General features: G+C 46.3%; 1 protein-coding gene across 1 annotated transcript; it reads right to left on the reverse strand.

Moving 5' to 3' along the window:
* Positions 1 to 132: 132 nt before the first annotated feature.
* LOC134895171 (tetraspanin-36-like) lies at positions 133 to 15,067 on the reverse strand. The gene is made up of 7 exons (XM_063913856.1): positions 14,931 to 15,067; positions 9,915 to 10,106; positions 9,486 to 9,560; positions 2,254 to 2,349; positions 1,719 to 1,862; positions 934 to 1,017; positions 133 to 493 (listed from the first exon to the last, which is right to left on the reverse strand). Exons 1-7 carry the CDS (start codon positions 14,988 to 14,990, stop codon positions 425 to 427), a joined length of 720 nt encoding a protein of 239 aa, XP_063769926.1. The 5' UTR covers positions 14,991 to 15,067; the 3' UTR covers positions 133 to 424.
* Between the last annotated feature and the right edge of the window lie 11,969 nt (positions 15,068 to 27,036).

Genomic DNA, 27,036 nt, shown 5'->3' on the forward strand with positions numbered 1-27,036 from the left:
CCAGCATGAAAAAGCCCCTGAAAAGTTCCCTGTACTTACAGCTCATAGTAGGAATGGCCCAACTGTGGTCGATCCACATAATTTAATAAAGGCTGAACAGAGAGGAGGGAATAAAATAAATGTAAAGATAAATTACACATTACTTATTGTTTTATTCCAAAAGTTACAGAAATGCAGACACATACACAAACATTAAAAAAACAAAAATGAAAACAAAAAATAAAATTAAAAAAAAAAGTTAGTACTACAGGCTATTGCCACTTCCATTTTACAATTGAAATTAGAAGTTTAGAGAGTTCTAGTCCTTATTTACACAGAGCAGGTCCAGTGATAAGAATGCCGTGCAATAGATCCATCGAACATCATCCGTAAGGCCACTGTACTTTAATAGAGGTTCCTGAAGCTTTATAAACCACAGTAGGTCCTAGAGCAGCTGGTATCCTTCTGTTGCACTTCTGCGGTAGATGACGCACAAGCTTATCAAGCCAAGTAACTGCAAGAAAAAAAATAATAATTTACATTTAGAGTGTCAGCGGGTGGTCAAGAACGCTAACCATGCCAAGACATTCTGGAGTCCTGTTTATTTCATTCTCATACAAAGATCACAAAAATACGAATAAGAGTTTTAAATTGACCATTGGTGTATCCGTTCTACTAGATAGTAGGGCTGTAGTCGTTATCAAGTGCCACCACTAGAGATAGTGTATAAGTCCCTATGTGCCACCACAGTAACACGAGTACACGGAATCCCACACAATGGTGGGATGCAGATCCCACTCAACATTGAGCGGTAGCCATACCTACACCACTGGTATTATTTTTAAGTGTGGACAAAGGTGTACTGCCACCCCAAGCAAGATACCATGGCCCTACAAGGCCTCTTGGTGGCCACATTGACATACTAGTCCAATACCAGTTTTACACGGCACGTACCTCAATCACAGCAAATCCCAGTATGACTAGCATAGAGAAGCTCATTACTTGGTGGACCACAGTCTCCAACTTTACTTCACAGCCCTGTGAATGGGAATTACAGACCAAGAATTAAAACAGTCGCACAATACGTACCGGAAGTTCAGGAGTTTCAGCGTGCAACAGACTATACAATGGCCCTCATTCAGAGTTGTTCGCTAACTAGCTGCTTTTAGCAGCGTACGCTAGGCCGCCGCCCTCTGAGAGTGTATCTTAGTTTAGCAAAATTGCTAACGAATGGTTAGCAGTTCTGCTATTAACTATTTCCCTGCAGTTTAAGTAGCTCCAGACCTACTCCTAGATTGTGATGACTACAGACAGTTTGGTTCCTGCTTTGACGTCACAAACACGCCCTGCGTTCAGCTAACCACTCCCGTGTCTCCAGCCACTCCTGTGTTTTTCCCTGTCACGCCTGCGTTTAGCACACTCCCTGAAAACACCTAGAAACACCCACTTCCTGTCAAACAACGAACACTTGACTGAAAAACGTCACTTGAGCTTCAGTAAAACTACTACGGTTTGTTAAATTACTTAGCGCATGCGCATTTTCCACCCGATTGCTGTGTTGCGAAAAACTACAGCGAGCAACTCTGAATGAGGGCCAATATTTCCATCCAATGCACACTGCCAGAGCCACACATTAGCGCCTTCACAGAACAGACACCTACAGCGCTCCAGTTATATGAACCCAGCAATATTCTACACGGACCAGTTAACAAGTACTTTTCAAAGGTTGGTCTTCCTACCTCCTGGTTGATCTTGTCTAGAGCATCCAGCTTTCCACGACAGTCCGTTGCGTTCATACAGCAGCTTAACGGTAGACTGGCGTTCGTTTTCATCCAGGTGGTGTTCTGCCAGCTGGTGTAGTTGTTCACACCACAGCACTGCAACTATACACAAGAAAGGAAAGAAACCATAGTATTTAGGACACACGGGAAGCAGGGGAGGGACCAGAGCGGGCGAGCAGGCTGGTAACGGCCATACGCTAGGTAGATGCCCCAAGTGGTAGAGGCTGACAAAGACTTAGAACCAGAGAGCAACATGCTAGAGGCTGACAAAGACTTAAGGTCCGTACACATTAGACAGTCGCTCTGTGAACTTTAAGCCAATTTTTTAGCTGGTTTACACAAGAGAAAGCCATTGTCTTATATGCAGGTACCACTAGGTTTTTGTTTTAAAGAGCTGGTCTAACCGGCCTTAAATGTAAAGAACATTGCACGAAGAGCAACGACTGGTACTGCTGGGCACATTCCGCAACAGAACAGTCACATTCATAAATACCTCTTCTTGGATGAAGTCAACAGCTGAACTCTGTGTATTCTTCCCATTGTACTGCGCAAACAATTCATCCATGTTCTTATGGAGTTCTGGACTGATCTAGATCATAAGGATTAACACAAGTGACAGAAAGGCAAAAGTTTATTATAAAAAAAAAAAAAAAAAAATAAATGCATTATTCAATATTTCTCATTGGCTCTCCAACGATTGTGAAACTACACATCCAAGCATGCCCTGCCCCAGTATTAGCATCACCAAATAGCAAGTGTGGCACAGAACGCTGGGATTTGTTGCTCTCCAGCTGTTGTGAAACTACAGATTGGCCAGGCCTACCATAGATGATTGTCAGATAAGTCTGGTTGATGGAAAGTATATCTGAGCACAAATTAGCACATCTGTCCGGCATGCAGGAAGGTTTTCATGCCCGACAGACCGGTTTTTGGAGGTAGATTGCGGCCACAGACTAATCAGTATAGTGTTTTGCCATCTTCTCAGACAAGGTAGGCAACATTTTAGCTATACTTGCATATATGCATCATCCATGTGAAAACTACAGACTGTACAGTTAGTAAGAGCAGCCTCTGGCATGAGTCTAGATTCCAGATAGACCCACTTGGTCTTTCAATCACCCTCACCAATCCTTCTTGCTTTAAAAATGCCCCTTACAAAAATCCCGGTCAATTGTGCATGAAAGCACATCAACCCAGGACTTAGGTGGGTCTGAATGCAGACGACCAGGGACATGGAGCAGAGATCTAAGGATTTGCTGGTGTGTTAGACCCAGCAATTTCACAGGTCTGATGTCCGAAAGAGGTATATACAAGTGATATTTTGTTTCTATATATATATATATATATATATATATATATATATATATATATATTAATTAGTGTGTCTGGCCCAGCAAGACCAGACACAGATTTGCCAGGCCAGTATACAAGCATAGGCCAGAGGGACACCAACATCTTCTGAAATCTCAGTACCTGTACCAAATTGCATTCTCTCTTCTGTGAAAGAAAAAAAGAAAACGACAAATGGCCGCAATATGTTCTGTACCGACAGAGCACATGGTGGTCTTGCATTGATATCCCTCTTAATAGGGAATAGGTGGGCATATCTTCTGCAGAAGAGACAACCTTACGTCATCCTTGGTTGGCACAACATGGACTGGCATTAGGAGTCACGAACAGCAGGAGGCTTTCAAGACTAGGGACATAACATTACTGGGAGCTTTCTGGTGAAAATGTGAGGCTACTTTTTCTGAATATACCGTCCATACACTATGGTAACTTGTGAAATATAAAAATAAGATTTTACTTACCGATAAATCTATTTCTCGGAGTCCGTAGTGGATGCTGGGGTTCCTGAAAGGACCATGGGGAATAGCGGCTCCGCAGGAGACAGGGCACAAAAGTAAAGCTTTTACAAGTCAGGTGGTGTGTACTGGCTCCTCCCCCTATGACCCTCCTCCAGACTCCAGTTAGGTACTGTGCCCGGACGAGCGTACACAATAAGGGAGGATTTTGAATCCCGGGTAAGACTCATACCAGCCACACCAATCACACCGTACAACTTGTGATCTAAACCCAGTTAACAGTATGATAACAGCGGAGCCTCTGAAAGATGGCTTCCTTCAACAATAACCCGAATTAGTTAACAATAACTATGTACAATTTATGCAGATAATCCGCACTTGGGATGGGCGCCCAGCATCCACTACGGACTCCGAGAAATAGATTTATCGGTAAGTAAAATCTTATTTTCTCTATCGTCCTAGTGGATGCTGGGGTTCCTGAAAGGACCATGGGGATTATACCAAAGCTCCCAAACGGGCGGGAGAGTGCGGATGACTCTGCAGCACCGAATGAGAGAACTCCAGGTCCTCCTTTGCCAGGGTATCAAATTTGTAAAAATTTACAAACGTGTTCTCCCCTGACCACGTAGCTGCTCGGCAGAGTTGTAATGCCGAGACCCCTCGGGCAGCCGCCCAAGATGAGCCCACCTTCCTTGCGGAATGGGCCTTAACAGATTTAGGCTGTGGCAGGCCTGCCACAGAATGTACAAGTTGAATTTTGTTACAAATCCAACGAGCAATCGATTGCTTAGAAGCAGGTGCACCCAACTTGTTGGGTGCATACAGTATAAACAGCGAGTCAGAGTTTCTGACTCCAGCCGTCCTTTAAATGTATATTTTTAAGGCTCTGACAACGTCCAACAACTTGGAGTCCTTCAAGTCGTCTGTAGCCGCAGGCACTACAATAGGCTGGTTCAGGTGAAACGCTGATACCACCTTAGGGAGAAAATGCGGACGCGTCCGCAGCTCTGCCCTATGTCGAATGGAAAATTAAATAAGGGCTTTTATAAAACAAAGCCGCCAGTTCAGATACTCTCCCGGCCGAAGCCAGGGCCAGTAACATAGTCACTTTCCATGTGAGATATTTCAAATCCACATTCTTTAGTGGTTCAAACCAATTGGATTTGAGGAAATCTAAAACTACATTTAGATCCCACGGTGCCACCTTAGGCACCACAGGAGGCTGTATATGCAGTACTCCTTTGATAAAAATCTGGACCTCAGGGACTGAGGCCAATTCTTTTTGGAAGAATATTGATAGGGCCGAAATTTGAACCTTAATAGATCCCAATTTGAGACCCATAGACAATCCTGATTGCAGGAAATGTAGGAAAACGACCCAGTTGAAATTCCTCCATCGGAGCACTCCGCTGCTCGCACCACGCAACATATTTTCGCCAAATACGGCGATAATGCTTCGCGGTGACTTCCTTCCTTGCCTTTATCAAGGTAGGAATGACTTCTGGAATGCCTTTTCCTTTTAGGATCTGGCATTCAAACGCCATGCCGTCAAACGCAGCAAGTCTTGAAAAAGACAAGTACCCTGCTGAAGCAGGTCCCTTCTCAGAAGTAGAGGCCACGGGTCGTCCGTGACCATCTCTTGAAGTTCCGGGTACCAAGTCCTTCTTGGCCAATCCGGAGCCACTAGTCTTACTCCTCTTTGCCGTATAATCCTCAATACCTTTGGTATGAGAGGCAGAGGAGGAAACACATATACCGACTGGTACACCCAAGGTGTTACCAGCGCGTCCACAGCTATTGCCTGCGGATCTCTTGACCTGGCGCAATACCTGTCCAGTGTTTTGTTGAGGCGAGACGCCATCATGTCCACCATTGGTTTTACCCAACGGTTTAATAGCATGTGGAAAACTTCTGGATGAAGTCCCCACTCTCCCGGGTGAAGGTCATGTCTGCTGAGGAAGTCTGCTTCCCAGTTGTCCACGCCCGGGATGAATACTGCTGACAGTGCTATCACGTGATTCTCCGCCCAGCGAAGGATCCTGGCAGCTTCTGCCATTGCCCTCCTGCTTCTTGTGCCGCCCTGTCTGTTTACATGGGCGACTGCCGTGATGTTGTCCGACTGGATCAACACCGGTCTTCCTTGAAGCAGAGGTTCCGCCTGGCTTAGAGCATTGTAGATTGCTCTTAGTTCCAGAATGCTTATGTGAAGAGACTTTTTCAGGCTCGACCACACTCCCTGGAAATTTTTTCCCTGTGTGACTGCTCCCCAGCCTCTCAGGCTGGCATCCGTGGTCACCAGGATCCAATCCTGCATGCCGAATCTGCGGCCCTCCAATAGATGAGCCTCCTGCAACCACCACAGAAGGGATACCCTTGTCCTCGGCGACAGGATTATCCGCAGGTGCATCTGAAGATGCGACCCTGACCATTTGTCCAGCAGATCCCTTTGCATGGAATCTGCCGAAAGGGATTGCTTCGTAAGAAGCTACCATTTTTTTCCCAGGACTCTTGTGCATTGATGTACAGACACCTTTCCTGGTTTTAGGAGGTTCCTGACCAGGTCAGATAACTCCTTGGCTTTTTCTTCGGGAAGAAAAACCTTTTTTTGAACTGTGTCCAGAATCATCCCCAGGAACAGCAGACGAGTTGTCGGCATTAATTGGGATTTTGGAATATTCAGAATCCATCCGTGCTGCTTTAGCACCTCTTGAGATAGTGCTAAACCCATCTCTAGCTGTTCTCTGGACCTTGCCCTTATTAGGAGATCGTCCAAGCATGGGATAATTAATACGCCTTTTCTTCGAAGAAGAAATATTATCTCGGCCATTACCTTTGTAAAGACCCGAGGTGCCGTGGACAAACCAAACGGCAGCGTCTGAAACTGATAGTGACAGTTTTGTACAACGAACCTGAGGTACCCCTGGTGTGAGGGGTAATTGGAACGTGGAGATACGCATCCTTGATGTCCAAGGATACCATAAAGTCCCCTTCTTCCAGGTTCGCTATCACTGCTCTGAGTGACTCCATCTTGAACTTGAACTTCTTTATGTACAGGTTCAAGGACTTCAGATTTAGAATAGGCCTTACCGAGCCATCCGGCTTCGGTACCACAAAAAGAGTGGAATAATACCCCTTCCCTTGTTGTAGAAGAGGTACCTTGACTATCACCTGCTGAGAATACAGCTTGTGAATGGCTTCCAAAACCGTCTCCCTTTCTGAGGGGGACGTTGGTAAAGCAGACTTCAGGAAAACGGCGAGGTGGCTCTGTCTCTAATTTCAACCTGTACCCCTGAGATATTATCTGCAGGATCCAGGGATTTACCTGCGAGTGAGCCCACTGCGCGCTGTAATTCTTGAGACGACCGCCTACCGCCCCCGAGTCCGCTTGCGAAGCCCCAGCGTCATGCTGAGGCTTTTGTAGAAGCCGGGGAGGGCTTCTGTTCCTGGGAAGGAGCTGCCTGTTGCTGTCTCTTCCCTCGTCCTCTGCCTCGTGGCAGATATGAATAGCCCTTTGCTCTCTTATTTTTAAAGGAACGAAAGGGCTGCGGTTGAAAGGTCGGTGCCTTTTTCTGTTGGAGAGTGACTTGAGGTAGAAAGGTGGATTTCCCGGCCGTAGCCGTGGCCACCAATTCCGATAGACCGACCCCAAATAACTCCTCTACGCATCGCCTGTCCACTGTCATGTCCATAAAGCTCTTCTGGCCGAAATGGACATAGCACTTACCCGTGATGCCAGTGTGCAGATATCTCTCTGTGCATCACGCATATAAAGAAATGCATCCTTTATTTGTTCTAACGACAGTAAAATATTGTCCCTGTCCAGGGTATCAATATTTTCGATCAGGGACTCTGACCAAACTACCCCAGCACTGCACATCCAGGCAGTCGCAATAGCTGGTCGTAGTATAACACCTGCATGTGTGTATATACCTTTTTGGATATTTTCCATCCTCCTATCTGATGGATCTTTAAGTGCGGCCGTCTCAGGAGAGGGTAACGCCACTTGTTTTGATAAGCGTGTTAGCGCTTTGTCCACCCTAGGAGGTGTTTCCCAGCGCTCCCTAACCTCTGGCGGGAAAGGGTATAAAGCCAATAACTTCTTTGAAATTAGCAGTTTTTTATCGGGGCACCCCACGCTTCATCACACACGTCATTTAATTCTTCTGATTCGGTAAAAACTACTGGTAGTTTTCACACCCCACATAATACCCTGTTTAGTGGTACCTGTAGTATCAGCTAAATGTAACATCTCCTTTATTGCCAAAATCATATAACGTGTGGCCCTACTGGAAAATACGGTTGATTCGTCACCTTCACCACCGGAAACAGTGCCTGTGTCTGGGTCTGTGTCGACCGACTGAGGCAAGAGGCGTTTTACAGCCCCTGACGGTGTTTGAGGCGCCTGGACAGGCACTAATTGAGTGTCCGGCCGCCTCATGTCGGCAAACGACTGCTTAAGCGAGTTGACGCTATCCCGTAATTCCACAAATAAAGGCATCCATTCTGGTGTCGACCCCCTAGGAGGTGACATCCTCATATTTGGCAATTGCTCCGCCTCCACACCAATAACGTCCTCATACATGTCGACACACACGTACCGACACACAGCAGACACACAGGGAATGCTCTATACGAAGACAGGACCCACTAGCCCTTTGGGGAGACAGAGGGAGAGTCTGCCAGCACACACCAAAAAGCGCTATATATGACAGGGATAGCCTTATGATTAAGTGCTCCCTTATAGCTGCTTTTATATTAATATATAGCCATTTATTTTGCCCCCCCTCTCTGTTATACCCCGTTTCTGTAGTGCAGTGCAGGGGAGAGACCTGGGAGCCTTCCTGACCAGCGGAGCTGTGACAGAAAATGGCGCCGTGTGCTGAGGAGATAGGCCCCGCCCCTTTTCCGGCGGGCTCGTCTCCCGCTATTTAGTACATTTAGGCAGGGGTAAATATCTCCATATAGCCTCTGGGGCTATATGTGAGGTATTTTTAGCCTTTTTAAAGGTTTTCATTTGCCTCCCAGGGCACCCCCCCCCCAGCGCCCTGCACCCTCAGTGACTGCCGTGTGAAGTGTGCTGAGAGGAAAATGGCGCACAGCTGCAGTGCTGTGCGCTACCTTAAGACTGCAGGAGTCTTCAGCCGCCGATTCTGGACCTCTTCTTGCTTCAGCATCTGTGAGGGGGCCGGCGGCGTGGCTCCGGTGACCATCCAGGCTGTACCTGTGATCGTCCCTCTGGAGCTTCATGTCCAGTAGCCAAGAAGCCAATCCATCCTGCACGCAGGTGAGTTCACTTCTTCTCCCCTCTGTCCCTCGTTGCAGTGATCCTGTTGCCAGCAGGAATCACTGTAAAATAAAAAACCTAAGCTAAACTCTCTAAGCAGCTCTTTATGAGAGCCACCTAGAATTGCACCCTTCTCGGCCGGGCACAAAAATCTAACTGGAGTCTGGAGGAGGGTCATAGGGGAAGGAGCCAGTACACACCACCTGACCTGTAAAAGCTTTACTTTTGTGCCCTGTCTCCTGCGGAGCCGCTATTCCCCATGGTCCTTTCAGGAACCCCAGCATCCACTAGGACGATAGAGAAACAAGGGTTAGAATGGACAGAGTTTCAACATACTTACCTACTATACCAAATGAAAACCAGTTTTCAGGGGTTCTCCCTCACAAGTAAACACCCATCCATGATCCTAAATCCCTCCTCCCTTTACGCAGCCACCATTTAAGCTTTCCACCAGGGATCTCCTGAAGGAATATCTTAAAGAGTCAGACTACGCTCTACAGTTAACAAATTCCATAGGGCCAAGTCAATTGTTGGTCTCCTCAGCCACCACTAGAGATGGCCCCCCAACGGAGCAATTCAATTGCTGCTCCATTTTGAGCGCACACCACAACAAGTTCTCATTTTGAGAGCCCTCACCTTATCTTTGTATACGAGTCCTAATATGAGGGCAATCACTCCAGCAGCAAATATAATGGATATCAGGAACATGAACTGGAAGGACAGAAGAGAGGGACAACATTAGTTGTAATAACTCAAAAGTACGTAAGAGCCGATACAAAAGGCATATGGCTAGAGTTTTAGATCTTCTAAGATGTTACAACATGGCTTCCAAGTTACAATGAATGAACCAATAGGAAAAAACTTCTACCTCTCCTTACACTGAGAAATATCCATCCTTCATTTACCCCGTATCCATAGGGGTAAATGAAGGGCTAAAGTGGAGAAGTTGCCCATAGCAGCCAACTTCTGTCTTATATAGCACAGTCTATGAAATGACAGAAGCCGATTGCTTTGGGAGGCTTCCATGACTCGATACATCTCCCCCCTTCAGAGAACAGTACTCACACATCCCAGGCCACAGCAGGACTCCTGGATAGTAGAGAAACAGCCGAGCAGCCCAATGATGAACAGAACCACAGCTACAGCCAGGACGATTATAGCAGGGAGCATCACGTATGCGTTTCCCAGGAAGTCCTCATATTGCTTATAGGTGACAATAACCTTAATTCCGACATAACCCAGTCCAGCAGCCGCTGCCTGAAAAACAATGGATAATATATTCAGGAACATGATGTAAACACAACAGATTTTCAGGATACACAGAGATAGTTACCTTAAGGTGATGGCGACTAAATGAATAAATACGACCTGTGTTTCAGCTCACCCATCACCTACACCAGGCATGTCCAAACTGCGGCCCACCAGCTGCTGTGAAACTACATATCCCAGCATGCGCTGGCACAATTTTGCTGTCAGAGAATGCTAAAGCTGTATCAGGGCATGCTGGGATGTGTAGTTTCTCAACAGCTGGAGGGCTGCAGTTTGGACATGCCTGACCTACACTGTATAATAATTTACCAGATTATACAGGTGACTGTCAAAATACAAATGGCATAAAGACAATCACCAGCAAAGTACAGTAGGGAAGGCTTCTTGACGGTAAGAGCAGTGAAGTGGTGGAATTGCTTACTATAGGTGGTTGCACCATATTCATCCACAGATTTTATAAATGGATTGGATTGCATCTGTACTGAACAATCTATTCCATTGCCATTCTGGAGGCTAGGTGTAGAAGATTTACCACAACCTTGATTATGTGGTGGGGGGGGCTCAGGTTTGGAATCTTGGAGAGCAGTAAAATACCAATCAGCTCCTACATTTTTATAGGCGAGGGTAGAAAATGGTCAGAAGCAGTTTGCTATAGCCAACTTTTCCACTTTACCCTTTTCCAAGATTTGATAAGTTCCCCCCCCCCCATAGTGCTAGGAAGGCTCCCACCAAAGTTAAGCTTGTATAGAAGTTTATTGCCGATGACCAGAGAGTTGTAGCAAATCTACACTCGTGTCTAGACTATGGAGAACATGTGACAACAGCATACAGGCTGTGAAGGACTATAACACAGGAAGATGGTGTACAAAGGGAACCAAACACATAAATGTGTTGTCCCATGATCACTGCAGAGTGATGTCATCGTAATTTAGGAAGTGAGGTCACCAGAGGTCTAGGTACTGTTATTGTATGCAGCGGTTCCTTAAAGGATCACCCAGAGCATAGTGATCATGAATCACAGATTAGAGGAGCTACAAGTGACAGTTAAGGGTCTCGCTGGATGTAGAAATGCCATGCTGTATAGAGGTGCCCTGGCACCCAGCACCAGCCTGACCAGTCCCACTTCTCTACTCCCTGCCGTGTTGGGCCATGATCCTTCCCCTATTCAGCCTAGTCTGTGGCTTCCCGTTTCCCTCCGCTCCCTTCCTCATATCATGCTTCCCTGTCACATGCCGCCTTGTGCTCACCGACAGATCAGATGCATATAATATTATAACCATTATAGATAGGGTAATATGGTCTAAAAGGAGCTGAAGAGCACTGCAACGTAAATACACTACTATATAATAAAGCAGACTGCTAATAAAAGTGGCACAAGGCAACGCAGACCAGATACTACATAGTATCCTCGGTGAACTCGGTCCTCAGGACCCCACACAGTGCATGTTTTGCAGGTCTCCACAGAATCACAAGTGAAATAATTAACTTCACCTGTGGACCTTTTAAAATGTGTCAGTGAGTAATTAATACACCTGTGCACCTGCAAAACATGCACTGTGTGGGGTAATGAGGACAGAGTTTGAGAACCACTGCCATGGAGCATAGGTCTGCAAACTCGGCCCTCATTACCCCACACAGGTGCATTAATTAATCACTGACACATTTTAAAAGGTCCGCAGGTGGAGTTAATTATTTCACTTGTGATTCTGTGAGGAGACTGGCAAAACATGCACCGTGTGGGGTCCTAAAGACAGAGTTTGAGAACCTGTGCTCTATGGGGACCTGGCTGAAAGGTAGACAGACAGGAAATGGGGGATGGAGAGCGACAGACATTGGAGAAGAAAATGACCACAATGCAGGCACTGTCTTACCATACAATAGCACTGCATCACTTAAGTTAAAAAATTGCCGCAAGAGGCCTGCAAACAGTCCTGTATGTCCCTTAAGGGCAAACAACAAGCCCAGACCAGAACCACTGGTTAAGATTAGAACAGATTAAACCAACCTTTATGCTATAAATCTGCATATTATGCTGTTCGGTTTAGCTGTTCTAATTAGAGCAAAATATGGACCCACAGTTTCTACAACATAGGCCTTCTCGTACAGACACAGATTAGTTACAGGTTGTTCTAGGCCCACCCACTTTGGTGCTAGTGATATACCAGAAAAGTAGGAGATGAATGTGTATATGGAATGCGTGTAATGCTCACACACTAGTCCAGTTTCCTAATATCAGCCATTACAGGCCAGGTTTTAAGGATATCCATACTTGTTCACAGGGAACTCAATTAGTACCTCGGTACTCAATCATGGATATCCTTAAAAGCTGGATTGTAAAAAAAGGTGGAGTTTGGGAAACTCTGCTGTAAGTCAAAACTACAGAGTAAACAACTTTCTTCCAAAGAAAGTCTATCACCGCATTTCATGCGTTCTATTAGGAAGTGTTAACACCGTCTCTTCACAGTTTAACACCGTACCCTTAGACCTACAGCAAGCGTTCCCAACCACGCTCCTCAAGGCACCCTAACAGTGCAGGTTTTAGGGATATCCAGGCATCAGCATAGATAATTAGTACCTGGTTATTTTGATTTTAGTCACCTGTGCTAATGCCTGGATATCCCTAAAACCTGCACGGCTAGGGTGCCTTAAGGACAGAGGTTGGGAATGCCTGTCCTGCAGTATGAGGATGGAGATTCAACAGTCAAAACTAAATCCCAGGGTGTTCCCTTGCTACATGCACGTGCTGGCGTCAGCTGCACAAGCGGTAACAAGAAAGCGAACACCTATCACCTTTAGCGAAAGAGAATGCAGACGTTCAGAACATGGGACCCCCAGGGTTAGTATAATTAAATTGCTTCAGATCATAAATTAAAAAGTTGTTCAGAACATTACGCCAAATTAATACATGTAGCAGTTTAAGGACCGTATCCAATTAGCGCAGATTCATTTTCAGCTGATAAAAACAGCCAGATATGGCGATTCATGACCGATCATTATCGCAGTAACCTATTACAGGCCGTTTCAACTGGCAGGAAAAAAAAAAAAACCGCGATCGTGCGTTAACACATGGGAATGGGGATAAGATCCTATATGTTATCGAGCGCCTCAGCATAATCCCCAATAAGTGCCAGCATCAGGCATATTAGGATAGCTCCCAGGAATACAATTCACCACGGGTAGTTGGATACCCCCCCTAAGTGTTAAAAGGAGGTTTACTTAATATTCCAAACAAGTTTACCGATGTTCTGAAGCAGTTAAGTTATGCCAACCCCGGGGACCCCATGTTCTGAGCTTGGCCTCAAAATATTTAGGAGTTTATGTATCAAGCAGCGAGAAGTGGACAAGTTAGCCAAAGCAACCAATCAGCTTATACATAGCATTTTATAGAATGTACTTAATAAATGCTACCTCTATGGCAATTGGTTGCTACGAGTATGCTCACTATCCTTTTAAACCGGGACAGTCATGAGTTATGGGCCCAATACACTACAGACACATGTCGGAGGCTAAATTCGGATGCGATTTCCCTTGAACAGCCTCCCAGGCAGCAGGGGTTATTATTATTATTAAAATTAAACCTCTCCAAGGACCCATTACATTCCCCCTCCGTGTCTCATTACCTATACAAGGTCTATGGGCACAACATAAAATTACTTGGAGCTTGCAGCAATAAAATGAATGACTCAACAAAATAAAACAGTCGTCTGGTCAGTATCAATGGGTAGGTCACATGAGTGTGGGCAGAACTAAAGCCAGCGTGTCATTATCCAGTGCACCTTGTACCTTCCTGTATACAGCAGGAGCAGAACTAGTGGCCCAGATAGCAAGCTCTGCACGTGACAAAAGGGAGAGGGGAGAAGAGAGTAGAGATCCACAGACTGCAGTCAGGAAGAGACACCTCCTTATAGGCAGGGGGAAGTTGGAGAGGAGTTGGGAAGGTCCATGCAGGCAGTTAGAGCCACCTGGTTGCAGGCAGGGGAGAGATCCACACAGACCACAGGCAGGTAGAGCCACCTGGTTACAGGCAGGGGAGAGATCCACACAGACCACAGGCAGGTAGAGCCACCTGGTTACAGGCAGTGGAGAGATCCACACAGACCACAGGCAGGTAGAGCCACCTGGTTACAGGCAGGGGAGAGATCCACACAGACCACAGGCAGGTAGAGCCACCTGGTTACAGGCAGTGGAGAGATCCACACAGACCACAGGCAGGTAGAGCCACCTGGTTACAGGCAGTGGAGAGATCCACACAGACCACAGGCAGGTAGAGCCACCTGGTTGCAGGCAGGGGGGGGGGGGGGGGGGGGGAGAGAGAAAGAGCCACACAGACTGCAGGCAGGTAGAACCACCTGGTTACAGGCAGTGGGGAGATGAGATAGCGCAGTCTGTATTTGCATTTGGTTAGACCAGGTCATGGGCACACTAAAAACTACAGCACTACCATAAATTGTCAGCAAGCACCTGAACCAGGCAACACTTCAATTATCCCATCAAGCGCCATCTACTGGCCTCTGGCACACAAAATACTTGAATTCCCCCCCATAGAGGTGAGGAGCAGTTAGCCATTTATTATATAGGATAATACAGCAGGAAATATCAATCCAGCTGCTGAAGCCCCTACCCACTGAGCCAGCCAGAGATCTGACTAGTTACTTGTTTTGTAAGCTTTATACTTTGTTTTGTTCCCCCTGATTACAGCCAGGAGAGGGTCCTGACAAAGCCTCAGCACAGATGGAAGCTGGCAGCAGATAATGCCAGCCCCACTTTATAGCACTGTGTATAATATACAATGAGAGTAGAGGGGAGACTTACCACAAACACCAGGCTGAGCAGGATGAGGAAACTCTTGGAGGTGAATACTCCCAGACCCATGGTGCTGCTTCTCCTGGAGGTCCTGTGACTGCACTGAGACCTGCCTGGGCTGTGAGAGGAGCTGCACCTCCCCAGTAATAAACCCAGTCCCTCACATGTGACCAGCACACTAATCCCAGCAGTCACATGACTCCTCCCCACTCCCACCGGTGTTACACATTGAGAAGCAGCATTTCCTCTCAACTTTCACTAGTGGATACATTGTGCTGTGTTGTGCAATACACTGGTGACCTGGTGGTGTCATAGACACATGTCTGTAACAATTCATACACAACAAATACACTATTGTGCTCAGGTGTCATATCTATCTATCTATCTATCTTCTGGCGTATCAACTATTCCCAGACTCAGGCCTCAAGGCACTGTAACATCCCAGGTTTTATGGCTATCCATGCTTGAACATGCTCAAACTCGATCCTCAGGACAGTGCAAGTTTTCCAGATCTCCTCACAGACTAGCATGTGACATAATTAGCCCTACTTGTGGATCGTGTTAGTGAGGCTTACCATCCCTTTAAATCAGGATACTCATTGATTACACAGGTTTTGTGGCTGATTAAAACCAGATGACATACCGGCTTGAAGACAGCCAGCCCCAGAACCTGTGTAATTTATGAGCGTCCTAGTTTAAAGAGCTAGGGTGGGATGTACTAAAGGAAAAATGCAGTGAAACCCCCATTTTCGGGGGTTTTACTGCATTTTCAAATGTACCAAGACCCGGTCGCCGTTTTTTTTGCCGCGCAGGGTATCGCCATCTCTGGATGGCGATACCCTATAGAAGCCTATGGGTTTCTTATCGCCGGCTGACGCAACCCACCGCCTCCACCGCCCCCCCGCCGCAGATGCCGACCGCCCTAGTCGCCAGAATACCTTCCTCCAAGCAGCCTGGACCCGGAAGGTAAAATCCTCCTCCCCCTAGCAACGCAGCCGGAGGTCCTTCCGGGTGCAGGGGGGAGGAGGAGGCGCCGAGGACAGCCTGCTGCCGTGTTCCCTCACAGGTATCGCGGGGGGCCTCCGTCACCGCATTGCGATGTTGATCGCATATGTTAGTACATATGCGATCAACATCGCTGCTATGGACAGTGCATGCGCAAGTCTCCCAAAAAAACGCAATTTTTCAGAGACCTGCGCATGCGCTGTAGACTCTACGGAGCTCGGGAGAGGAGAGGGCCCACACCCGGACACCAGAAAGGTAAGTATAGAAGAAATAGGTGCAGTGTGTGCAGTGTGGGCCCCCTCTGGACCCAGGGGCCGTGTGCACTGCACCCATTCTAGATACGCTCCTGCTTTGCAAGTATAAATATATGTGTGCAGGGTGTGTGGTGTGGGTCCCCCTGGACTCTGCACCCATTATACTATAGACACACCAGTGTCCATGTAAACCTGCACATAGACCCTCTTCTCTTTTAAAATGCCCCTAGCTGGCACACAAAGTCATAGAGCAGGAAGTACCACAAATGCCCAAAATTCCTCCGTAGGGTCTAGAGACCACATGGGTCTTCAACTTGCGTCCCTACAGCTGCTGTGGAACTACACATCCCAACATACCCTGCCAAAGTTTTAGCATACCTTAATAGCAAAACAGGGGCAGGGCATGCTGGGATGTGTAGTTTCACAGCATCTGAAGGGCCACACGTTGAAGACCCATGGACAAACTGTATATTGTTATAATATGATGAGGAACTGTTGCACTGCCATTTCTAACACACACACAGTCCCACACACACACACACACACACACACACACACAGACACACCATAGTTGCCTACCCTCCCTCATTTTGCAGGAGACTCCCTGAAATAGTAGCAATCTCCCTGACTCCCTGAATACACCAGAAATCTCCCTGATTACACATTACCCCCATTATATAGTTGTTACATTCTTGGGGGGGGGGGGAATAATCAGAGATAAATACATTTTGTCACGAACCGGTCTCTCACCTTTGCGGGTTCTGGGGTTCATCCGTTGCCAGTGCGGTTGCTCGCGGTGCTGTGCGCCCGTGTGGGGACACGGCGTGATCAATGGCACAGGTAATGCAGAGTCTGGGAACTGTGAGTGCGGGGACCAAATGGCCTAAGGCACTGCGGTGTGTCTGCTGTATAGGAGGTGGCCATGCTGGAGACCAAATAGCTAATACAGAGCACTTGTGAAAACACCTGTGGACAGGTGTAAGCCAATCCCGTGCTTGTGCTGCCTTTAAGTAGGCTGGGACTATGTTACTCGGAGCCAGTGCTTTGTTGTATCAACGCTGTGCTCTAGCTCTGAGCTCTCTTCGTGCATTCCTGTGTGATTCCCGTGGTCCAGATATCGCCTCCGTTCCTAGAGGTCCGTCTGCAGCCTTCACTGCTGAAAGATCCACCGGCTCTCCGCTGTGCTGTCAGTTAATTGCTCACCTACTGGAAACAGTTGAATTCCCAGAGTCTTGCATGAGGTTACCTTGTCAGTCTGCCTATCCTACAAAGTCTGGAGGATCCCATTTCCCTCAGCTGTTCGTTTGTTCAACTCTGCATTTAACCAATTCATCACCTTGTCATCTACTACAGTTTCACAGTGATCTCCGGAACCCGCAAGTAACCCAATTCAGTACTTTTTGCTATGTTGTCATTACAAGGATAATTCTTCACAGTCTCTGTTAACTCTCAAAACTCCATTGCAAATCCTTACAGTTATCTCTTCATGTCTGCATTATCCAGTTAATCACATTCTGCAGTTCAGAATCAAAGCTTGTTTATATTTGCTATGTTGTCATAACAAGGATAATTCTTCACAGTCTCTCAGTTAACTCTCAAAACTCCATTGCAAATCCTTACAGTTATCTCTTCATGTCTGCATTATCCAGTTAATCACATTCTGCAGTTCAGCATCAAAGCTTGTTTATATTTGGACAATCCAACATTTATTCATCAGCTTGTTTTGCATATGTTTCCATGAACATTTCTTTTATTTATTTTTGAGTTTTCTCTTGCATATTATTCCTGCAATACTTCATTATTTATAATATGATGATTAACAACTTGTCAGTTAACTCTTTACTGAATTGTTATTTTGAATAAATATATGAATCGGAACTTTCTTCGTCCTCCCTACTTTCTTCATAGTCCAGCACCTACACCTGTGGTTGGTCCCGGGTTAACGGATTCACAAAACACCCGGTCCTGACAGTAAGCACTGGCCACATGGATCCGTCAAGTGACCAATTCGCAGGAGGCGGTGCTACGTCAGATATCCTTTCCCGTCTGGAAAACCAGGAGTCTATACAGACACAAATAGTGCAGTTTATGCAAACTATGGCAGACCGTTTAGAGACTCTTCATACGGCTATTAAAACGTCCCAAGTCCAGATTCCAACCCCGGATGTCCCAGTTACCACTACAGCTTCTCCTGTGATGCTGCCTACGTCCCGCTTGCAGTTACCCTCTCCGAGTAAGTTTGACGGAACTCCAAAACTTTGCAGAGGATTCCTGAATCAATGCGAGATCTAGTTTGAACTGATGTCTGCCAGTTTCCCATCAGCTCGTTCTAAGGTTGCATATATTATTACCCTCCTCTCCGGTCAGGCTCTGGAGTGGGCATCACCATTATGGGAGAGAGGTGATCCTATCCTCTCATTACAAAGAGTTCGTATCTTCCTTCCGGAGAATCTTTGACGAACCAGGCAGGACCGCCTCAGCATCCTTGGAGATTCTCCGTCTACGTCAAGGTTTACGTCCTGTCAGTCAATATATTATTCAGTTTCGCACGTTGTCTTTAGAGTTAAACTGGAATGAGGAGGCCCTGATCGCCGCGTTTTGGAATGGACTTTCAGAAAGAATCAAGGATGATTTAACTATCCGGGATGTGCCAATTAAACTGGATGAATTGATTTCTCTCTGTAACAAACTTGATTTACGTTACAGGGAGCGATGTTTAGAGAAATCCAGGGCAGAGCGATCCAGTCCACGTTATCATCCTAGGTCTCGACAAGATTCTCCATCACAGTCTCCAGTAATGACTGAAGAACCTATGCAGATTGGGCGCTCTCGCCTCACAGAGGAGGAACGACTTCGTCGTCGACAGGGTAACCTCTGCATGTACTGTGGGTCCTCCGAACATTTAGTTAAATTCTGCAAACTCCGACCGGGAAACTCTCGCCTCCTAGCTTATTCAAGAGAGGTTAAGCTAGGAGTTACTTTAGAATCACGTTCCGGGAAAGAGCCAACCTTGTCTATTCAATTAGAAGTTCCAAGTTCTACAGTGAAAGTTTCAGCTCTCCTAGATTCCGGGGCAGCCGAGAACTTCATCTCCTCAGCCTTTGTCATATGGTCTAAAGTTCAAACCATGCCTCTGGAAGCAGCAGTTGCCGTTACAGCAGTGGATGGAAGTCGAATTCCAGATGGTATAATTACTCATCGAACCGTATGTCTCAAGATGAAAGTTGGTGAGCTCCATTCCGAATACCTCTCCTTCTACGTGATTCCCAAAGCCTCTCAAGATGTGATACTTGGTTTACCTTGGCTGCAGAAACATAATCCTCAACTTAATTGGCAAACCATGGAAGTCCTTTCATGGGGTAAATCTTGTACCAAGGACTGTGTAGCTGCAATTGTACCTCTTCGGTCAATTAGCCTTTCCGATCTACCTCCGGTGTATCAATCCCTTGCGGATGTTTCCAGTAAGCAAGCAGCAGACTCTCTACCTCCTCATCGTGAATGGGACTGCCCAGTCGTCCTGGTTCCGGGCAAGACCCCTCCTAGGGGACAAATTCATCCGCTATCCATCCCAGAGACGCGAGCTATCCGGGATTGGTCCACTCCTACTACTCTCAAGGGGATTCAGCGATTTCTTGGCTTTGCTAATTTCTATAGGAGATTCATTAAGAATTATTCTACGTTAGCTGCTCCTATCACAGCCCTAACTCGCAAGGGAGCAAATCCTACGAACTGGTCTTCTGAAGCAATCAAAGCCTTCTCTGATTTAAAGCAAGCCTTTGTGTCAGCCCCCATTCTTCGACAGCCTGATTTGAATCGTCCCTTTCTACTAGAGGTGCATGCATCTACAGAAGCAGTAGGAGCTGTGTTGTCACAAGTCTTTGACGATAAAAAGGTCCATCCCTGCGGATATTGCTCCCGTAAGTTCCTCCCGGCAGAACGTAATTATGCAATCGGTGAGCAAGAGTTACTTGCCATCAAGTTGGCATTTGAGGAGTGGAGATACCTTCTAGAAGGAGCTCAACATCGCATTACAGTTTATACTGATCATAAGAATCTTCTGTATCTGCAGTCAGCTCAGTGTTTGAATCCACGACAAGCTCGATGGGCGCTTTTCTTCTCACGATTTGATTTCAAACTCACCTATCGTCCAGGGTCTCAGAACAAAAAGGCAGATGCCCTTTCCCGGTCCTTTGCTTCTTCTGAATTAAATGATGCTACCACGAATCAAGCCATTGTGAATCTTACGTCCTTTTTAATGACTCGGACCTCTCCAGTTCCTCCGCCTGGCAAGACCTTTGTCGCCACAAGTCTTCGAAAACGGCTGCTTACCTGGGCTCACTCCTCTTCCTTCATGGGTCATCCTGGGGTTCTAAAGACTCTCAAATTTATTCAACAGTCTTATTGGTGGCCACGTCTCAAAGTCGATGTCCAAGAGTTTATAGCAGCATGTCCTAAATGTGCCCAACATAAGAGTCCAAGAAGTTCTCCACCAGAGTTTCATCCATTGCCAGCCCTAGAGGCTCCAGCAGCAGATCAAGAGCTTCAACGTCTATCTAGCATCTGGAGTTGTGTACGTAAGTCCTTGGTCAAAACTTCCGCTCGTTTTAAATCTTTTGCAGATAGAAAACGTAAAGCTGTACCGAATTACAAAGTGGGAGACCAAGTTTGGATTTCTACGCGCAATCTCAAGTTCAAAGTTCCTTCTCAGAAATTTGCTCCCAAGTTTATTGGTCCATTTCCCATTGTAAAGGTACTCAACCCTGTGTCATACAAAGTGAAGTTGCCACCGTCTTTGAGAATTCCTAACGCCTTTCATACATCTTTACTGAAGCCTTTGATTCTCAATAAGTTCCGTACTACCCAGTCCAAATCTCCTAAAGTTCACTCTTTGCAGTATGAGGAATTTGAAGTTAAAGAGATTGTGGACTCATGTTCCCGATATGGACGTTTACAGTTTCTGGTCGACTGGAAGGGTTACGGTCCGGAGGAGAGAGCCTGGGTTTTCTCTGAAGATGTTCATACTCCAAGACTGGTACAGAAATACTTCTCCAAAAATCCTGACAAGGTTCAAAGGTGTTCGGAGACCACCCGTAGAAGAGGGGGTACTGTCACGAACCGGTCTCTCACCTTTGCGGGTTCTGGGGTTCATCCATTGCCAGTGCGGTTGCTCGCGGTGCTGTGCGCCCGTGTGGGGACACGGCGTGATCAATGGCACAGGTAATGCAGAGTCTGGGAACTGTGAGTGCGGGGACCAAATGGCCTAAGGCACTGCGGTGTGTCTGCTGTATAGGAGGTGGCCATGTTGGAGACCAAATAGCTAATACAGAGCACTTGTGAAAACACCTGTGGACAGGTGTAAGCCAATCCCGTGCTTGTGCTGCCTTTAAGTAGGCTGGGACTATGTTACTCGGAGCCAGTGCTTTGTTGTATCAACGCTGTGCTCTAGCTCTGAGCTCTCTCCGTGCATTCCTGTGTGATTCCCGTGGTCCAGATATCGCCTCCGTTCTTAGAGGTCCGTCTGCAGCCTTCACTGCTGAAAGATCCACCGGCTCTCCGCTGTGCTGTCAGTTAATTGCTCACCTACTGGAAACAGTTGAATTCCCAGAGTCTTGCATGAGGTTACCTTGTCAGTCTGCCTATCCTACAAAGTCTGGAGGATCCCATTTCCCTCAGCTGTTCGTTTGTTCAACTCTGCATTTAACCCATTCATCACCTTGTCATCTACTACAGTTTCACAGTGATCTCCGGAACCCGCAAGTAACCCAATTCAGTACTTTTTGCTATGTTGTCATTACAAGGATAATTCTTCACAGTCTCTCAGTTAACTCTCAAAACTCCATTGCAAATCCTTACAGTTATCTCTTCATGTCTGCATTATCCAGTTAATCACATTCTGCAGTTCAGCATCAAAGCTTGTTTATATTTGGACAATCCAACATTTATTCATCAGCTTGTTTTGCATATGTTTCCATGAACATTTCTTTTATTTATTTTTGAGTTTTCTCTTGCATATTATTCCTGCAATACTTCATTATAATATGATGATTAACAACTTGTCAGTTAACTCATTACTGAATTGTTATTTTGAATAAATATATGAATCGGAACTTTCTTCGTCCTCCCTGCTTTCTTCATAGCCCAGCACCTACACCTGTGGTTGGTCCCGGGTTAACGGATTCACAAAACACCCGGTCCTGACACATTTAATGTAATGTAATCAGACGTCTACGGTCTCATAGGAAAGGCCATCGGTAGGTTATCCATTGATGGTCACCATTCATGGATAACCTCAATGGTGTAAAACCATCTGTAAATGTACCATCGATTGTTTTACCCAACAATGGTCACCCCCTGTATTACTGTTAACTGTAATGCAGGCCAATCAGAGCCTGTGTCGGGGGGCGGAGCTAAGCTCTGTGCCCTGACACTATGTGGGGGGGGGGGATAAGTAAATTTTGTAGCACTGAACCATCAATGGTGGGAAACCATCTGGTTCTCCCCCATAAATGGTAAAAGTATTCGACATTGGTAATAGACCATCGATGACTTTTAATAATCGATGGTCGATGGCCACCCCTACCGTTTCAACACCTCCTTATAAACAAATCCTAAATAAGTGTGTTAAACTCATGGCTAGTCCTGCAGGGTTAGACTGGCCCCCAGGGGTACAGGAGAAACCCCCGGTCCCATTCCCTCCCCCCTTCCCCTCCGGGATCAGGTTCCAGACTATGTTCTTGAATTATACATTTCATACATTATGTATGTATGTATGTATGTATGTATACATATATGTCAGATATATACATTGAAATGGGATCATCAGTGCCATTTCCCTGCACTGGTTATAAGGCTCAATGATCCCTATGTCTACATGCATTTTAAATAAGGTTCCTCATGGCCACTTACAGTATACTAACTTTAAGGCTCATTTACATTTGGATATTAGTCATTTTCATGACACGTCTGTCTGCACTGATAGGTGTTACTTTCACATCTCCCTGAAATGCTTTTTCAAAAGTAGGCAATTATGACACACATACAGTACACACACACACACACACACACACACACACACACACACACACACACTGGCACACACACACACACTGGCACAGGCTCATATCTGCAGAGCGCTGCTTGTAGGTTTTCCTAGAGCAGGAAGTAACTGAGCATATAACCTTTGTTATGTATACTCTTAGTGATATTTATAGAGTCTGTATATCAGGAGAAGTGTCGGCATGCCATTGTCCCGGGATACCAAGTGGCGGCATGCCATTATCCCGGGATACAAAGTGTCAGAGTGCCATTATCCCAGGACACCAATTGTTGGCATGCCACTGTCCCGGGACACCAAGTGTCGGAGTACCATTATCCCGGGATACAAAGTGTCGGAGTACCATTATCCCGGGATACAAAGTGTCGGAGTGCCATTGTTCCGGGACACCAAGTGTCGGAGTGCCATTATCTCGGGATACCAAGTGACGGCGTGCCATTGTTCCAGGATACAAAGTGTCATCATGGAATTGTCCTAGAGTACCAAGTGTACAAATTCCATAGTAATGGTACTTTAAGGGGGGTGGGGGAATTCATTTGTTTTATTGGCTGCCTAAAGTATTGGGCACCTGTCGGAGCAATTTAATTGTTGATCTCATTGGGTGCACATTTTGTTTGACACGCACTGAGTAAAGTGGTTAAAACCAGCGAAAGTCCTGCCCACAACACAGAATACTCCCATTTAGGCACCCAGACGGGACACTTTTGCCCATTCCTGATCCACCGTGGCAGGAGGCTATGAACAAAAATGTTGACTCTAATGATGATCGCGTCCAAGTGGCAGAACAATTAAATAGCTGATAGCCGGTGCCGCCTAGTGTCTGACACACAAACAACAATTGAATCAGCCCCTATATACAGTGGTGCTAGTAGAAATTCTTTGTTAGTGGTACTGATAGTAAAAACGGGCGTGGCCACGTGTCATGAGGGGGCGTGGTCACACAAAACTAGGAGAGTATCTACATGACAATAGGGACATTACTACATTATGTCAAACACCGTATTACCCATTACACATTATGCCAAACACGTAATACCCATTACACATTATGCCACACCGTTATGCTTATTACACATTATGCCACACACCGTAACACCCATTACACATTATGCCACGCACCGTAATGCCTTACATATTATACAACACACCGCAATGCCTATCACATATTATGCCACACACAGTTATGCCACTGACACTATTTTATGTCCCACACACAAAAATGCCCCTTATAAATTATGCCCCAGCGGTGGGATGGTGGTACTGCATACCACCACCATATATCTTAATGGTACTCCATACCATCCCGTACCACCCTACTTTCAGCACTGACTAAGTGTCATTGTGTGATAATCCGGGGATCTTCAGAGTCAGTATGGCCTTGTCCAGGGGCACCAAGTGTCAATATACCACAATCCTGGACCATTGTTCTGTGGCTATCAAGCATACCTCCCAAAATGACCCTCTCCAGGAGGGACACAATGCTCTGCTTCTGGACTTTTCTCTTAATCTATGATTGCAGGCACCTGTTTTGAACAGGTTAATGGATAAGAAAGGAGTTTTAGCACAGGTGACAGCAATCACAAATTAAGAGGGAAGACCATGAACAGAGCATTCTGTCACTCCTGGAGAGGGTCATGTTGGGAGGTATGCATCAAGAATCAATGTGCCATAGGTTTGCCCATCCTGTCAGCATGCTATTGTGTTTATGCAGTAAAAGCTGGGAGGACCATTCCTAGAGGCATGTACAGGAAATATATACAGAATCTAACAGATATGAGACGTGCTTAGACTACATGTATACAGTGTTTATTTCCTCACACGTGAATTAAACACTGCAAAAAAAGTGAAAACACTGTAAAAAAAAGAAACTCCTGCCCACAAAACAAAGAAATAAAATGGTTCCAAGTTCCCATTCTGCTATCTGTACGGCTCTAGGGGCCTAATTCTGAATTAATCGCAGCATCAAATTTGTTAGCAGGTGGGCAAAACCATGTGCATTGCAGGAGGGTCAGACATAAGATGTGCAGAGAGAGTTAGATTTGGGTGGGGTGTGTTCAAACTGAAATCTAAATTGCAGTATAAAAATAAAGCAGCCAGTATTTACCCTGCACAGAAATGAAATAACCCACCCAAATCTAACTCTCTCTGCACATGTTACATCTGCCCCACCTGCAGTGCACATGGTTTTGCCCAATTGCTAACAAACTTGCTGCTGCGATCAACTCAGAATTACCCCTTAGGTTGCAAGCTCTAAGGATCAGCAATGTGCATAATATGCTGTCATACAGGTTTGTGCTTGTGGTAATGGCTTATCGTTCTATCAGGTCAGGGAAAGCACCTGTGTCATGTGATTGTGACATGCTCTAGTCATGTGTTGTGGTCATAAATTATCATATGATGTAATGGCTGTGCTTGTGGCTAGGCAGCAATTATGCCTGACAAGGGTACATGGTCCACAATAGGTTTACTAACCAATGTGCTGCTGCAGCTGCTTGCAAGATTAAGGGGGGCATGTACTAAGCAGTGATAAAAGTGGAGAAGTGAGCCAGTGGAGAAGTTGCCCATGCCAACCAATCAGCTGCTCTGTATATTTTTAAAGTATGAAAATTATAAATGTTACATCAATGCCGATTGGTTGCCGTGGGCAACTTCTCCACTGGATCACTTCTCCACTTTTATCACTGCTTAGTACATGTCTCCCTTAATGTAAGATGATCAGACGTTTACCGTCTCAACACCTCCATATAAATAAATCCTAAATAAGTGTGTTACACTCATGGCCAGTCCTGCAGGGGAATGCAGGTCCTATGAGGCGGCTAGAAGGGAGCTGGGCCCGGTTATGCCATGGCCCCCCTCTGATGCCCCTCTCAGAGCATTTGCCGGTCCAAATTGTGTTTCTGTCTGTATTACTCCGTGGTAAAGGCAGTAACCGTGTGTTGTGATGGTACGTTTATGCGCTGTGATGTTGTATGGTGTACATCCTGTTTAGGCGGAGATTGATTAAACCTGGACAAGCGGCGATAACCAATAAGATTCTAGCTGACAATTTATAGCATGTACTACTAGATAATGCTCGCTAACACGCCCAAACTGGCCGGGAGGCTCTCGAAAAATCGTGTGGCACTCTCGGCCACCCGGAAAAGTGGTCAAGTCTCCCGCCCGCAGCCCCCTCTCACCGCCGCATCCTCATGGAGGAAATGTGGTTAGGGTGATGATGCGATTCGTGCTGCCGGTAATGTGGGCATTGTGAAGCAGGGGGCGGAGCTGTGATGGTGTCTCCACGCCACCGGACGTCTGTTTTTTTTGAGCCATGCCCCCTGGTGATCGGACGCGCAGCTCCCTCCTAGAAGAAGCAGCCATTAAGTCCGCAAGTACGTACTAGATAGACAATAGATAAAGGTGGTCATTCCGAGTCGTTCGCTCTGTAAATTTCATCGCATCGCAGCGATTTTCCGCTGCATGCGCAATGTCCGCACTGCGACTGCGCCAAGTAATTTTGCTATGAAGTTAGTATTTTTACTCACGGCTTTTTCATCGCTCAGGCGATCGTAGTGTGATTGACAGGAAATGGGTGTTACTGGGCGGAAACTGGCCGTTTTATGGGCGTGTGGGAAAAAACGCTACCGTTTCCGGGAAAAACGCGGGAGTGGCTGGAGAAACGGGGGAGTGTCTGGGCGAACGCTGGGTGTGTTTGTGACGTCTAAACAGGAACGACAAGCACTGAACTGATCGCAGATGCCGAGTAAGTCTGGAGCTACTCAGAAACTGCTACGAGGTGTGTAATCGCAATATTGCGAATACA

This window comes from Pseudophryne corroboree, chromosome 1 (assembly GCF_028390025.1).
Source record: "Pseudophryne corroboree isolate aPseCor3 chromosome 1, aPseCor3.hap2, whole genome shotgun sequence".
In the NCBI taxonomy this organism is placed as follows: Eukaryota; Metazoa; Chordata; class Amphibia; order Anura; family Myobatrachidae; genus Pseudophryne; species Pseudophryne corroboree.

What these genes read in the sequence shown, in the direction of transcription:
- LOC134895171 (XM_063913856.1), bottom strand. Translation starts at nt 14,990, where the DNA reads ATGGGTCTGGGAGTATTCACCTCCAAGAGTTTCCTCATCCTGCTCAGC. An exon ending in TAGACAAGATCAACCAGGAG is followed by an intron (nt 1,018 to 1,718) that starts GTAGGAAGACCA and finishes TCCCATTCACAG; the next exon opens with GGCTGTGAAGTAAAGTTGGA. An exon ending in TGGGATTTGCTGTGATTGAG is followed by an intron (nt 494 to 933) that starts GTACGTGCCGTG and finishes TTTTTCTTGCAG; the next exon opens with TTACTTGGCTTGATAAGCTT.